General features: G+C 52.8%; 4 protein-coding genes across 4 annotated transcripts; 1 reads left to right on the top strand and 3 right to left on the bottom strand.

Moving 5' to 3' along the window:
* Nucleotides 1–2: 2 nt before the first annotated feature.
* On the bottom strand, nt 3–2,132 carry VTN31DRAFT_7345 (uncharacterized protein; the record flags this gene model as incomplete). Its single annotated transcript, XM_069408056.1, has 6 exons — nt 3–390; nt 444–610; nt 660–757; nt 804–932; nt 988–1,931; nt 2,008–2,132. The coding sequence occupies 6 exons, from the start codon at nt 2,130–2,132 to the stop codon at nt 3–5; spliced, it is 1,851 nt and encodes a 616-aa protein (XP_069257843.1).
* Nucleotides 2,133–4,023: 1,891 nt separating this feature from the next.
* On the bottom strand, nt 4,024–6,446 carry VTN31DRAFT_7344 (uncharacterized protein; the record flags this gene model as incomplete). The annotated part of the gene is made up of 2 exons (XM_069408055.1): nt 4,024–5,945; nt 6,008–6,446. The coding sequence occupies 2 exons, from the start codon at nt 6,444–6,446 to the stop codon at nt 4,024–4,026; spliced, it is 2,361 nt and encodes a 786-aa protein (XP_069257842.1).
* Nucleotides 6,447–10,131: 3,685 nt separating this feature from the next.
* Nucleotides 10,132–10,794, top strand: VTN31DRAFT_7343 (uncharacterized protein; the record flags this gene model as incomplete). Its single annotated transcript, XM_069408054.1, has 1 exon — nt 10,132–10,794. One exon carries the CDS (start codon nt 10,132–10,134, stop codon nt 10,792–10,794), a length of 663 nt encoding a protein of 220 aa, XP_069257841.1.
* A 1,522-nt stretch (nt 10,795–12,316) lies between these two features.
* VTN31DRAFT_7342 (uncharacterized protein) lies at nt 12,317–14,401 on the bottom strand (the record flags this gene model as incomplete). Its single annotated transcript, XM_069408053.1, has 1 exon — nt 12,317–14,401. One exon carries the CDS (start codon nt 14,399–14,401, stop codon nt 12,317–12,319), a length of 2,085 nt encoding a protein of 694 aa, XP_069257840.1.
* Between the last annotated feature and the right edge of the window lie 119 nt (nt 14,402–14,520).

Raw genomic sequence — 14,520 nt, 5'->3', positions numbered from 1 at the left:
TTTCATCGTGAATTTACCGGCGCTTTTACCAGACTTTCTGTCGGTAGACACGCCCAGACCGTCCCCACGATGGCCATGATCGAGGACAGGACCAAAAGCACCCAATCGAAGATCCTTTCACCCAGCGGGATGTCCCTGCCAAAGATCTTCAGGTAGAATGCAATCGGCAAGATGATGCAAATGGTGAAGCATAGCGCGGAGCCCATCAGTGCCATGATCCGGTCAAATTCGGGAAATATGATTGAGATGAAGACAATGATGGCCACGACCAGCACGCGGGCCAAGGGTCTGGCCACCTTGGTCCACGTATTGCCAGACGAGCCGCTCTTGTCGGAATCTTGCCCGTCGAGGCCGAAGAGGATCTCTGCCGTCGCCACGAGTGGTCGGGAACTTCAAATCGGTTAGAGGTGTCATTCTGATCCTTATTTCTCATGATTTCTTACCTCAACGGCACCTTGGTAATGGGAATCACTGCAATGAGAGTGATCATTGCAATAGATATTGCTGCAGGGTAGGCATTGCTGAGGAAAATATTGGACGTGACTTCATCGCGCACATTGTCGCCAAACATCAGCCATCCAACGACTGCCATGGTGCAGTCCAACGAAAACTGGACGATTAGCCACAGTTCAATCATAATTCGAGTAAATAAAACCTACAGTAAAGATATACGTCCACCACAAACTCTCGTCGTACTTTTCAGGATGCCTCATGTCTCGATAGATGTTGGGAAAAACGCCGTGTCCACCCCAGGGAGCTGTTTCGTCAGATACCCATCTTGCGACAGCATCAAACCAACTTACACATGATGAGACCGAAACTTAACGGAACGGTGGCCCAGTTACTTGGCAAAATCGAAGTCTCTGCGGGTTGGCGGAGCGATCCTGGCGCATCCGGCTTGATCAGTCCGTCGACGATGATCAACATCACAACTGTTACGGGTTAGCACGGGGCTTAAATGAACACAGTATAAGCATTGGTTCTTACTGGCCGTGCAAGACAAGATTCCCAAGACGCTGGTAACACTCAGCAGTCTCAGCGGCACAAACATCAACGGCGTCAGAATCAACCCGCAGATGATCTTCCATTGCGTGACAGAGAGAAACCCCGGAATAAGCGCGTCGAGACTATCCGCGAACAAGACGACGAGCGCCACGCACGCCCCGAGAAGCTCTAGGCAAAACAGCACGCTCGTCACGACCCGCGCGCGATGGCCGAAGCTGATGTACGCGAGGTCGGCATACGTGACCAGGCTGCGGTCCGCGTCGAGACATTTTGCAAGCACCTTGGCCGTGTAGGCCGTGGAGACGGCCGAGTAGACGAGGAACAACAGCCCGATTAGCCACCCAGAGTACTTGAGTCCGAGCGGCAGACTCAGCAGGCCGACGCCGATCAGGACGTTGACGGAGTTGAACACCGTCTGCGGCACGGTGCTTCGCCCCACAACGACGTTCTCGGTAGTCCCGTCCTGGTTCTGCACCTGCTTGATCAGCAGCGCGTGGCGGGTTTCATCGTCGTCGGTGGTCGAAGCCCGTCGCCGTTGTTCGGGACTGCCGTATCGCCGGACGTTTCGCCGCGAGATCTCACTGACGCGAGACGCGATTGTGCTATACGATGTTCCCAAACCATTCTGGTCTCCGACATTTGATTCATCATTGCTACTTTCTCTCCTCAAGAAACCACCGCCGGCATTGTTTGAAGAACTCGCGTGGTAATTATCCGACAAAACATCCGTGTCGGAAGACCCGAGCGCTGGCAGCAGAGGCTGCCGATCGGCGCGGACGTCCACATCATCATACCCATCATATCCGAACGATGACCGCTGCGAAATCAATTCCGGAAAAGCAGCCGCTCGCTGCCAGGACCGAGCAAAATTGCCGAAGCTGTTCACGCCGCCCGCCTGCCGCAGGCGCAGAGACAGCGAGCGTGTTCTATTTACAAATCCCGTCAATAGACAGCTAAGCTTGAAGGGGGAAGAGAAAAAAAAAAAGAAATTCAAACACCAACCTGTGCAACTCATTCCCATTCAACCCTTGCTCGGCGTCCGATGTTACTTGGTCCGGATGGTTCCACGCAGTTGCCGAGGACAGACGGGCGGTAAGAAACCAAGAACGACCCTCCGGCGCGGACATGATGAGAATGAGCCCTCAAGCAGACAAGATCAGTGGGCGACCCATTCCTTCTTCCCGATGATTCAGTTTCAAATTCCGTCCGTGGCTGGAAGCGGCGTGGCAAACCTACTACACTCTCTCGGTGCCTCAGGTCGCCTTCGTTTGGTGCACACCCCACCTAGCCCACGGTTCCTGTTACGTCATATGCTTGAAGCTTCATTTCAAGAGATTCTATATGAATGCATCTGACGGCCAATTGATCATTTGTTGTTATTTACAGAAAGAGATCACGCTCAGTCTGTAGTCTGTAAGCGGCTTCTGAAGTTCTGGAACAATTCCTCCACAGGCGGGGCGAAGACGCCACAGCGAGACGAGATGCAAATGGAACTTGACTATCGAGCCATTTAAAGAACAAAGTGTTAGATACGAACGTTGAGCACTCGTTCTAGAATCCGGATGACGCGTACAGAGGTGTAGGCTGTGTGGGGATCAAGAAGTTGTCTGACTGTTGTATGAATTGAGACTTGAGCAGAGAAAATCGATGTAAGGGCTCCCAGCCCTAGCCACACATCGTCATACTGTCATTGAATTCGGACTAAGTCACGTGATCCCACTGCTACATAATAAACTCCCAGGTTTCCATACCAGCCTCACACCAGCCACAATGCATCGCGATGCACCAGTTACATCTCAACTGAACCCCGTCCAGAAACAACACCTAACATCAACACTCGATATTCCATCATCCACGCACAATTGCTCTAAAACCCAATTACCCGGATTCAGCGGTCCTCAAGGAATTGATTGATCAATATAGCAGCACAAAAAACGTATCCGTTGCAAAAAGTAAAAGGGTTAAAGGCGCCTGCTTAGATCTTCCCCAAGTTTGCTCTGACCAGTAACCCCATGTCGTCGCAGGGTGCAACCGGGCATATATATATAGGGCTGGGAAGATGAACCCACCCGTCCAACCTCGCGAGGTTGTCCATCTCAGCTATTGCCCCTAGACATGTTTGATGGGGAGACATTTGAGTTGATTGATATAGGACTACCCATGTTAGGTACCTACCTAGGTGAGGTAGGTCTCTTAGCTAACTGGTTTCGGCATTCCTGCTGTGAAACCACCGATGCTGACCTCTTTGATCCGTTCATTTCTATGCAAGATGCTATGCAAGGGATAGTTCTGGAGAAATCTCCGGGTTTTTTTTCCTACCTACCGGCTACCAGCAGACGTTGGAAAAAAAAGGCTGTAGTCCTCTTTCCTTCAGGTGCAGTATGAAACGGCGCACCACAACGCCTCTCTTCGACTTCATCGTCACGACAAACATGGGGGCCTACTGCTGAGAGTTACGTCGATCAAATTGATGCTTGTAATCGAATCAATGTTCAATTCGAGCCTTCCACCTCATCTGTTGCACAAGAAACGAAACCGCCCTGAAAGAAAGAAAAAGTCCTCCATGGAGAAGTCTGAAAAAGATTCCACCAACTGCTACACGGTCAAAAAAAATCCAATCAATGCGCCATCTATTTCCGGATTTTCTATATCCTCCCGAACAAAGAACCAAGATAGCAGTCCAACCAACCAGTGCAACAAGATGAACCACTTTGCTCCGATAATATGATGATGATGATGATGTTCCGAATGAAAGAAAAAAGATAAACCAGCGAATGGATCCGATGATATGCAAAGATGCAAGACGTGGAAAGATGTGATGGACAGATGTGATGGACCGACACATAGAAAAATATGCAACGAATGGTGGATAGAATGAGAAAAGGGGTCATCAAGGGTCATAGATAATATGTGGAATGGATATAGGACATGACAGCAAAGTGGGAGAAAAAAAAGAAAAAAAAAGGAAAAGGAGGGGGTGAATCTTTCAGTCGAGTCGGATTGTCGGATCAAGAACCATCACGAACGTCCGCCGGTCGCGGTGGTCGGGAACAGCGAGTATGACGTCCGGCCCCTGGCTTTCTGGGCCTGAGGCGGCGATCGCATGCGAGCGGCAAAAGTCGGGCCATGGCCCTTCATGATGGGATGGACGTGATCGTGATCCACGGCGGAGGTCGATTGAGAACGATCATGGCTGCCATGGCGGGCCATGACCATGTCGTGGAGACTGCCATTGCTGCGGGCCGACCGAAGATCCATCATGGCACTGTAATCTGTGGTCGCTCTGCCGGCACGATGGGGGGACCCAAAAGTCGGGCGATGGACGTCCGGGCTGGCCGGCTGCTCCAGAGACCCGATGCTCTCACGAATGGTGTTTTCGCGACTGCTCTGGGTGCTCGGGACCAACTCGGGAACGCTCGTAGTGGATGCCGAGGACCGGTGTTTCCGGACAATGGACGCGGCCCGGGACAAGATCATGCTTTCCTGGGAGTTGCACTTGCTCAGCGGCGAGTAACACTCGTGCGGAGTTCGGTCTTGCGAGTACACTCGAACGTGATCTTCGCCGCCAGAAAGGAACTCTTCGTACATGGGGTCCGCCCCGATATCGTCACCCTCCCCGGTGTGAAGAATGTGCGGCAGAGGCTTGTTCAGGTAATCGCCCTTGTCCGCTACACTCATGGGGAAAAGCTCGGGCTTGCTCGGCTCGGTGCTCACGGGCGTGATGACTTCGCGCGACCTCGTGTACGCGGTTTCCGCGGAGCCCGTGTCCAGCTCCAGAGTCACGGGGTACGAAGACCGACTGGCCATCTCAGAATATGGACTCGGCTGGACATCGGCGACGGACAGTCGAGACAAGTCTCGAGAAGCTCGTTGCCAGTCGAAATCACAATCAGCCTCCGCAGCATGCTCGTAGCAATAATCAATGACTTCCTCCCACGAGCGCGAGAGTTCTTCAGCGGCCGTGACACTCGCGCTGCTTCGCTTTCGGCGAGATTTCGCCGTGCTTTCGCTGGTTGCAGGCGACTGCGCCGTGAGTTGGAAGGTGGGCAGAGTCGGTGACATGAGGTCTTCGGATACTGCAGTACCGGCGAAATGCCCGATGACAGCCGACTCGCGAACTGCCGTCGACCGGATCCCAATCGGTTTCGCCGCCGGAGGTGAAGAGCTCTTAGGCTGATCATCAGCGCTCGGTTCCGGTTCTGGGCGTGGCTCCGGTTCTTGGGTGCGTTGTGGCTGGGGCTCTTGCGACTCGGGTTCTTGTGGCTCGGGCTCGACATTTGATGCGGGCTTGGGCTCCTTCGTTGGCTCGTCCAGATTCGTCTCATCCTCCTCAGGGACGTCGTCGAGCTCCGACAGGTAGCTATTGATCACGGCCGATGTGCGAATCGCTTCGTCCTCCTCATTGAGCGCAGGGTTGGGATCCCGGTAAATGATACGGGTCAGATCAACCGGTACAGTCGGAGTGCGAGAAAGGCTCTCCGGGTAATCATAGTCGGGTAGGGTTGGCTGGGCATTGAGGCCGAGCATTTCGTCAATGGCTTGCGACGTCAGCTGTGGCATATCGTCGGGCAATGCTTGCACGGACGAAGTCCGAGGAGGGGCGATTGATGGGGACGCCGCATGTTCTTTCTGCGCACGTGGAACTGGACGCGAGAAGTTCTCGATCCTTTTCGGGGACCGGGGCGAGACGGGGGATAATGGGGGACTGGTAGGTAACTGACAATGAATGTCCTCCGTCGAGCGCTGAGCCGCCGACGGCAGGTCTTGCGCGCGGATACCCTTGAGCTCAGGCTCCGGCACCTGCGACGCCTGGATGGCAGACAGCTCATCCACAAGGCGTTCCCTGGACGCGTTGTCGAGTGCCTTTAATTGGTTTGAACTGGTGTGGGTGATGTGATGGAAATCATAGGGTCTTGAAATGCTGCGCTTGAGGTCCTCAACTGGGGAAATTGACTGTCAGCTTGACACCCATCTATTGCGATTCGGAGAGACAAGTGCTCACCCGATTGATTTCGGCGCAATTTAATAACTCCCCGATGGAGGGCGTCGAAGCGGTCAGACTTGGAGGATTTGTCGTCATCGTCGACGTGCTCCTCGAGCGTGGCAGCGATGGCGAATTTGCTTCCCTGGCGTCGCAGGATTCGGCTGCTCCGGAAGAGCAGGCTCTTGGTCTTTTCTTTCTCCGCGCCGGGACCATGGGTGGTTGGACTGGGGGACGGCGAATTTCGGGCCGCTTCGAGGGTGCGGGTGGACGAGGTGGTGTTGCTTCTCGACCGGCCGGTGAAGACGGAGAGGCGTTTCGGCGTGCTGACTTGAGCGCTGGAGCGCGAGCGCGAATGGGACGAATGCTCCGAATGCACGCTGGTGGACGAGGATTGCGGACGCGTCACCTCCTGCGCATCCGCATGCGCGAAGCCTCGCGGTGGGCAATAGGCCGACATGCTGACCCGAGACCGATTCTGCGAGAACGAGGCCTCCCAATTGGTGTTGTTCAGGCTGCCCGCGGAATGATTATCTCATGATCTTACGGCGACTTTTTTTTTTTTTTATATCTCCCGGAATAACAGAGAGGAACAATCGGGCATGCGATGAACAGGCAATTGGCATCCAGCAAATCAATTGAACAGAACAAAGACGAGGGAGAGACCAAAGCAGCGAGGAAAGGAGCGACCAGAGTAGAAATGAGAAACGAAAGACACGAACGAGAGAAAAAGCGATAATATTGCGATTGAGAGGGAGAGAGACTCTGGGGGGGAGGGGGGCTCTTTGATGGATCGGGATTAGTCCGGGCTTCTGTGACTAGGGTTAGCGGGCCCTCTTTTTGATTGAGTTTAGAGAGATTTCTTGGGCCGTTGGAAACATTTGCCTGAAGTCTGAAATGAATGGACGGACCATTTGGACCAGGGCGAGAAAAACCCCCCACAGGTATTAAGCATCAGTTACCGGGGCTAAAAAGGCTCCAGGCGCACGTAAGAACACGCTCTGATGGGCATGGATCTGCAGATGGCCCTCAAACACGGCAATACTACTGTTCCCATACTGTTCAGTTGGTCAACGCGACGCTCTCGCGGTCTCTCCGTCCGGGGGGCATTTACATACCCCGGAGGATTGGAGGAGCAAGTCCTAATACAATTGTGGAAGAAACGCGGGAGGGGAGTTGAGCTGTTCGCCGTCCCTGGACTCGCAATCTCGCATTGACCTGGCTGAAAAAATTTCATCCGACTTGAACATTGCTTTTTGTGCTCTCGGTGATATGTTTTTCTTTTTTTTTTCTACAAGCGAATCGAAGAACAAACCGATTACGAGTACGAGTTCCCATACGAATATCCGTAACTCCGTATCAGAAAACGCAATCAGAACCGTACGAATGAGCAAGCACAGCTCGTGCCAGTCCATGGAATCCGATCTCTGCGTCGACGGCATGCGAGTGTCAAAGCGCAGAGGGCTGGGTTTTCCGGGGTCTCCGTGCGTCTCTACCTCGTATCGAGGCCGTCATGGGTCCAAGGAAGTGCGAATGCCGCACAGGCGCACCACCCCCCCCCCGCTCCAGGATCGTAACAATCACGAGTATGATAGGGCAGGGCGATCTGCTCGTAGCCTCGTTCCTGACGGTTGCTATCAAAAGAAACCACAACGGTTGTCGGCGTTTGCGGTGGGGCCCAAAAGCTCCATCAAACTCCATCAAGAGGGCTAGGCGTCAGTAGGCGAAAGTTACTCGGATCCTGCCCAAATCCAGTAGGATGCACCGGTGGCTTTGTGGAATCCAGCCTAACGGTAAGGACTGTACTTAGTGAAAGGGCAGAGTCGATGGAGAAGTCGAGAAAGATCGGGAACTTGACAGGCTGTCAAGTGTCAACGACGCCGTTGCATGCACACCTCGTGAAATCGGAACTCTTTGAGCAATATGGTTCGATTCGGGGACTGCAAACAATTCCCGACCTTCAAACAACTGCAGGTTTTTTATTTACCTCGCAGCACAGACGGGATGGATATTTGTCGGAAATGCATGATCCAGGGACAGATAAAAAGAAACCCTCTCTTTTGCAGAGGAAAAAACAAGAGAATCAGAAACACCGTCGGGCCAATCAGCAGGCTAGAGCCCCCTTGGACAAACCAAATGGGCAGCAGGCTGGTTCCAATGGTTATGCTGGGCCGCCCAGCAAAGAAAAGCGGTTCCTGAGAAGCAAGATTTGACGACTCGGACCCCATCGTCTCACGCCAGACGCGCAGCCGCAGCCGCAGCCGCAGTTGGGGATCGGCGAGAATCGCTCAAAAACGGTGACCGCATCGGACTGCACATACAGTAAGCAATTACGGAGTCACTATGGAGTAACTATTGTAAGGTACTGTATATAGTTCGGTTGAACGTGGTCTCTTCTTTGAGCCCGAACCTAAACCTAGGTTAAACAATCCTCCTTTCTTTCTGTGCGAGATTGACTTCCCGTGATTTTCCTGGGGAAATCTCGAAACTCGCAATCAAGCTCCGCACGATGCCAGAAACGCACAAAGTGGGAGACCGGATCGATGATCATCATATCATGATTTTCCTGGGGCCACTCTGCTAACCGGACTCGGTGTGTGCTCCTTTTCGCATGGGGGGTTTTTCGTTTTTCTCTGGCCTGTTCCATCATCCATGGTGGTTGTCCCCATTTCGGCCGATGCCAATCAATTGACAATTTGACACTCGGTCCATCTCCGATCAACAAAGATCTGATTCGCGACGGCTCCTCGGTCATCGACTCATCACTCGCGGTGGCTGCTTGGCAAGCCCTGCCCGCCTTTGTGGCGTGTGTGATGAGCAGAGTCTACCGGATCTCTGGATCTTGTCTTGAATTACAGTACTGTACTCGTACGAGGACGGAGTACATAACCTAGGTATTCGTAATAATCCCAGGGCTTGATCACACCGTTCGTACGAGGAGCGTACTCGTACTTCCTATCCAATTCATGTTGATTGACCTCTGCAAGCTCCCCGGTCATCGATTATTCCAAGGCGAACTGCGGACAGGCTCTTTCATGGGGAAGGGAACTGGCCATGCCCACTTTGGCATGGACCGATCATCATATTCATGACGCGGAGACTCGGCGATTCTCGTCTCATCGGTTGATTCGAGTCAATCATGGTCCGGAGCCCTGCGGATATGAAACTCAGCAAAAGCATCCTCTCTGCAGTAGCTAACCTACAGAGTAATTACATACAGAGAATGTACGAGTACACTATGCATAGCAACAGATTAAACTGCATACGCATGCTTTCCACATGCCGAGCTGCTCGCCGAGGTTAGGCTAGGGCTTGGCTATCGGGATTCTGCGGATTGGAGTCGTGATCGGCTCTTAAATGTCACCCATTCCCAAAAAGGCACTCGTCGGATCCTTGCGCTGAAAAGAATCCAGCAAACAATTCTTGGAGTCGTGAAAACAATGTTGGAATCAGTTGACATGATGGCCGTTACGGCACTGCCACGAACGCACTGTCCAGACATGCAATGCCGATTCAGTGATCCTGCAGAGAATGGAACTAGAAGGATGAGAGAACCTGCCCTCGGCCCCCAGAGGCTTAGGCCTACATATTAAAGATGCACACAGCACAGGGCACCAGGCGGCCCTTTCCAGCTGCATGGGGTATGCTAATTAGATCGCTTTCCTCATCAAGTACGGAGTACTCCCTACATGCATGGTAAAAAGCGCACATGGTAATCTGGTTCGACCGTTCGAGTCAAACTGAACAAGTGGTCTGTTTCCGACGTGAAAATCGACGTTGTGATTCCAGTTTGCACTAAAAATCGCAGTGATCCGATCTGGATATTGGACTCGTTATTAGTATTGACTGAGGCGGGGTAAGAACCAGCCATTCAGCGGAGCAACAGACCAAAAAATTGATGGAAATAAGTACTGCGTACAACGGAGTCACCGCGAGGAGAAAATCCAGGAACGTCTGTGCTTTGTTGATTGATTCACCCAGAATGATGCCTACTAGCCTTGGCTATGACCTTCGACCTGGAAATTGGCATACTCAAGGCATTGTGTTGCTGACTTGTTATTATTGTGAGTACTGACTCATGTTGGCATCAGATAAAACTAACGGAGGTTGGTCCCAACTCCCAACATCCATTATCTGAACGCACTATGCCCTATCGATATAACGTTCGAAATAGCCTTGCGGGTTCTGCCGAATGCTCCCTCGAATTGGTATGGTTGAGTTGGTCCCTGGTCCCTGAGCGACTGGAGCTGGGAAAGCTGTCTGGATTAATTGACCACATCATCTATCGGACCGGCCCATTGATTTGCTGGATGATTCAAGCACCCTACCTAGGTTACAACATCCCTGCAGGGTCTGCACCAACCCATGTCCTTCCCCAACCCACGACATTTCTTTCGTTCTCCGTACCTGCGGGCTGCAGACAAATTGACCAGTATGAGATCAGACCAAGCCAGGGTCGTGGCTCTTCCTTTTTCCCGGTATCCAACCGCAGGATTCCGCCCAAATTGCTGCCCACACTATTACTACTATTTCCCGTTTCCAGAATATGGCAACGACTGAGGATACCCGTGAAGAGGCTGGGGTTATCTTCCGCTCAACTATATATGCAGTGGTCAGGGCCTGTCGAGGCGCGAGTTCGCCCGCCTCTCATAGGCTGCCTGCATTTTCCGGCGAATCCTGCCACCATTAGGATAGTGCCGGGGCCTGATAGCACCATCATCTATGATCAAAAGACTCCCACATGGGGCCAGTCACGAACACTGCCCCTGAGAACCCTGAGGAAGAATTGTTTGATGCTCAAACTGTGAGCTCGATAACAGCGATACCTACAGGGACAAAGAAAGAGCTCGACGCTCAGCTCGAAATGTTCAGCTCCGGCTGAACTGTATCCAGGTGTCGGTTTCCCAGAACCAAACCATGCGGATATCCATTATTGACCCAAAGTGCCTTGCCGGGCATGTCTCCGACCCCACAATGTGTTCTTCTCAATCGATCCATCTTCAATCTGCAGCGGGTTCCCGCTTCCTGCGTCATGTTTCATGTTTTGCGACTCGAGTCGATCGCGGAAAGCGGTGTGATGATGCTGAATGACAATCTACATGTATTCAGTTTTATCCTTGTCCAGAATCGCGGAACGAGACGCACGGGTGTTCCCCATGCAATGGTATCAAGACCTGCAGATCAGTCGCGATTTCAATGACTATGATATTGGCTCGACTCTCAAAGACCACACTACCCGCGTGGAACTGAGCTTAGCATAAGGTTGTTCGCAACAGAGTTCTGTCCCTTCCACGATGATGTACCAACTCTATCCGCATAGACGGGCTTGGTCTGAAACAAGATATGTGAATGATTCCACTGGTACCACTGTCGAAACTCGGATACTTCCGCCGTGGACTGGCTTCGATAATCTCAAGTGCTCGCCTTCTAAGACTAGCTTAGTTGAGGACTTTATAAAGTATACACAGACACATACGACAGGTTTTCGAGAACCTGCATGAATGTCCAGACCCAAATATTCAGAATCCTCCGCCGCTCTCCGCGACATAAACATCTCCCAGCACCCGGCGGACGGCGGCAGTTTGAACAGGACAAAAGCCGACCTTTTCTTTTTGGTGATAAAATAGATGAACCTGGCGACATGTGGCCAATCTCTAGCTCCCTTTTCACCTGGGCGCATAAATGGGGCAATCTGGATTAATTCCCAGCAATTGCCAGTGCTGTTTAAATGTCACCTGTTGGCCAGAGAGGGTACGTCATCGCTGCAGGGGCTGGTTTATTAGAGTTTTTTTTTTTTTTTTTTTTTTTTTTTTTTTTCGTCTTTCACTTGAAGAGAAAACTCGAGCAACTCAAACAGGAGATGCGACTGCCCATCTTGGCAGTTGGCGCCAGTCAGGCACTCAATGAGAGTCAAGACAGGGAGAAAAGCAAGAAGAAAGGACCGAAAGGGCATGAGAATACCGACTTTGCATGCCGACAGGGAGTATACGAGATGCCTGTCATCTCGTCTATTTGATTAGCTCGAGTATTACTAGTCTAGTCTAAATGAATGTATTGAAACTGGGCCCCTGAACATGGGATATGACTCGTGCTGTCTTAGATATTAGGGTTGGAAAACATCACGTGGAATCGATGGCAATCATCTCAACGGGGGTAGTGTAAGGCTTACTCTCCGAAACTCCGCGCAAACGAATGCATCAGGCTCGATTGTTCATCAATCAACTGATAGTAAGTTCCTGAAAGCTCTCGGTGACAACCTGTCTAACAAAATAGCAGCATCCAAGGGTTTACAAGTGGCAGTCGAGTACTAGTTGTAGCCTTGTACCTTCATCATCGTCGGCGCCTCTTCCTTGGCGACAGTGGTAGCATTCCAGTCTCCGGTGGTTGACCTCGTAGACGTCGGCTTCGTCGTTGGTCTCTGCTGGTATCATTACTTTGATCCCGCGCCGGCGACGGTGGTGCCTGCGGCGGTTGCTCCGGCGGCGCCACGGTCTGGTCACCAGCATTATTTTGCTGAGCCTGTAACGACTCTTCAACCCGCGGCTGCGGCGGCGGCGAAAGCTGCGGTGGTGCCACGTTCGGTTCGTCGTCGTCGTACAGCGGATCATACTCTTGTGTCGACAAGGCGGGTGGTCTGGTGTCGACGCGATCTCTTTTGCGGAATGTTTTGCTGTCACCTGTACTCTCTTGCTGAGCCTGGGAAGGATCTTTGACCCGGGGCGGCATCGATGGTGGTGCCGCGTTTGGTTCGTCGTCGTAGAGAGGATCATACTCTTCTTGTTTGATTGGTCGCGTCGACGACACAGATCGTCTGGCGCTCAAGTGTTCGTTGCCCGAGGGGGACTGATTATTGTGAGAACCGGGTGCCCGAGCGTCCGTCGGTGGACACGAATTACTGCGGTTGCCTGTGCTTGATGGTGGTTGCAGGTGGGTTGAAGGCTGCATCTCGGGCACTGCCGAGCGTGACCGAGGCGGCTGCTCCCGGTTGACACTGAGAGACCATTCTCTAGCAGTAGTCTCCACCTGCCCGACTTGGGTCGACACGGCATTTGACGCCTGCGGCCCGTCCAAAATCCCCGGCGGGGCAGTTTGTTGAATGACATCTTGAGAAACTGTGTCCCCGCCCGAACTTCTCCCTTCTGGAAAAGCGGAATTGGTAGCCCGTGAGCTCTGCGATGTCGAAGATTCGCCCTGATCCTGGATCTGAGTGTCTTGATGGGCACGAGGTCTCGACGACGGCGTTGACGAACCCTCAAGCAGTGCCCGCACCTGGGACGGCCCGCGGAACAACTGTGGAGCGCCGGAGCTGTGACTGGAAGGGCCAACATTGGTGAAGATTGAGGCAACTTGTACAAAGGCACTATCATCGGATTCCTGGCTCTGGGAGTTGATCGCAGCCGATTGGCGCGACAACGCAGTACGCAACCGATGAGCCTGCCGCAAACGATGCCTTGCCAACGGACTCTCACGAATAACTTCCGGGGAAGGTTGAGGCGGTGGCGCGTTTTGTGCTTGTTGTTGTTCTTGCAATAGCTGCCGTGCCGCAGCATCATCGCTGGGGATGTTTGGGAGCAGCAAGGGCGGCGTGCCCAATCGTGTTTTTCTGGTCTTCCGCAAACCCTGCTGTTCCGCACTTGGGTTTGGGGCCGGCAGGGCTTTCTGCGGGATAACCTTCTCCTGCGACAGCTGTTGTGCTGAAGAGCTAGCGCTGAAGATAGTCGGGTGCAATACGGGCAGCTCTCCCAACTGTGTCAGTCTGGCTTCCCGCCATGAATGCCCTTGCGTCTGACTTTCTGGAGGTGCTGAGGGGGGCGCTGGTGGCAGGGCTGTGTGTGCCTGATTGGTCTCGTGCAATAACTGTTCCTCCGTAGGACTAAACCGAGGAACTCGTGGAGGCGATGGGGGCGGCAGGTTTTCGAGTGCTTGCTGGAGCTCCCACTGCAGCTGCTGAGCTGCGGGACTGTACTCGGTGACTGGAGACAAGGGTGGTGGCCATTCTAATGCCGCCTTCAACTCCCACTGCAATTGCTGAGCTGCGGGACTATACTCAGAGACTGGGGACAGTGGCGGCGGCCATTCCAGTGCCGCCTTCAGCTCGTTCTGCAATTGCTGTGCCGCAGGACTTTGCTCGGAGACTGAGGATGATAACCATGGCGAAGTTGTGAAGTCTCCTCGTTCTTCATCTGATAAGTGCTGTCCTGCAGAACTTCGGCTATCAGTCACGGGACGGCGAGACGAGGCGGATGCTGGACGGCGTTCTTGGCCACGCGTCTGCAGTGGCTCGCGATCTTCCGAGCTGTCATGAGAGTCAGTAATCAATTCAGAGGACCTTGGTCTTCCTGATACTTGCTGTCTAGAGGGCGTCTGCGTGTCCTCAGTCGACGACCCTACTCTGTTGCACCTACGCTCTGCCATCGGTAATAATGCCTATGGAATTCTTCACGTTCCAAATGGTAGAAGAAGACGTCACGTCATAAATATCATGCATCCAGTCAAACACCCTCCGAGTGTCTGAGAAATCAAACAAGACAGTC

The sequence above is a fragment of the Thermomyces dupontii genome (genome assembly GCF_041956625.1).
Source record: "Thermomyces dupontii strain NRRL 2155 unplaced genomic scaffold VTN31scaffold_9, whole genome shotgun sequence".
NCBI classification, from domain to species: Eukaryota; Fungi; Ascomycota; class Eurotiomycetes; order Eurotiales; family Trichocomaceae; genus Thermomyces; species Thermomyces dupontii.
The sequence above is the reverse complement of the archived record's forward strand: the minus strand, read 5'-3'. Positions and strand labels throughout refer to the sequence as shown.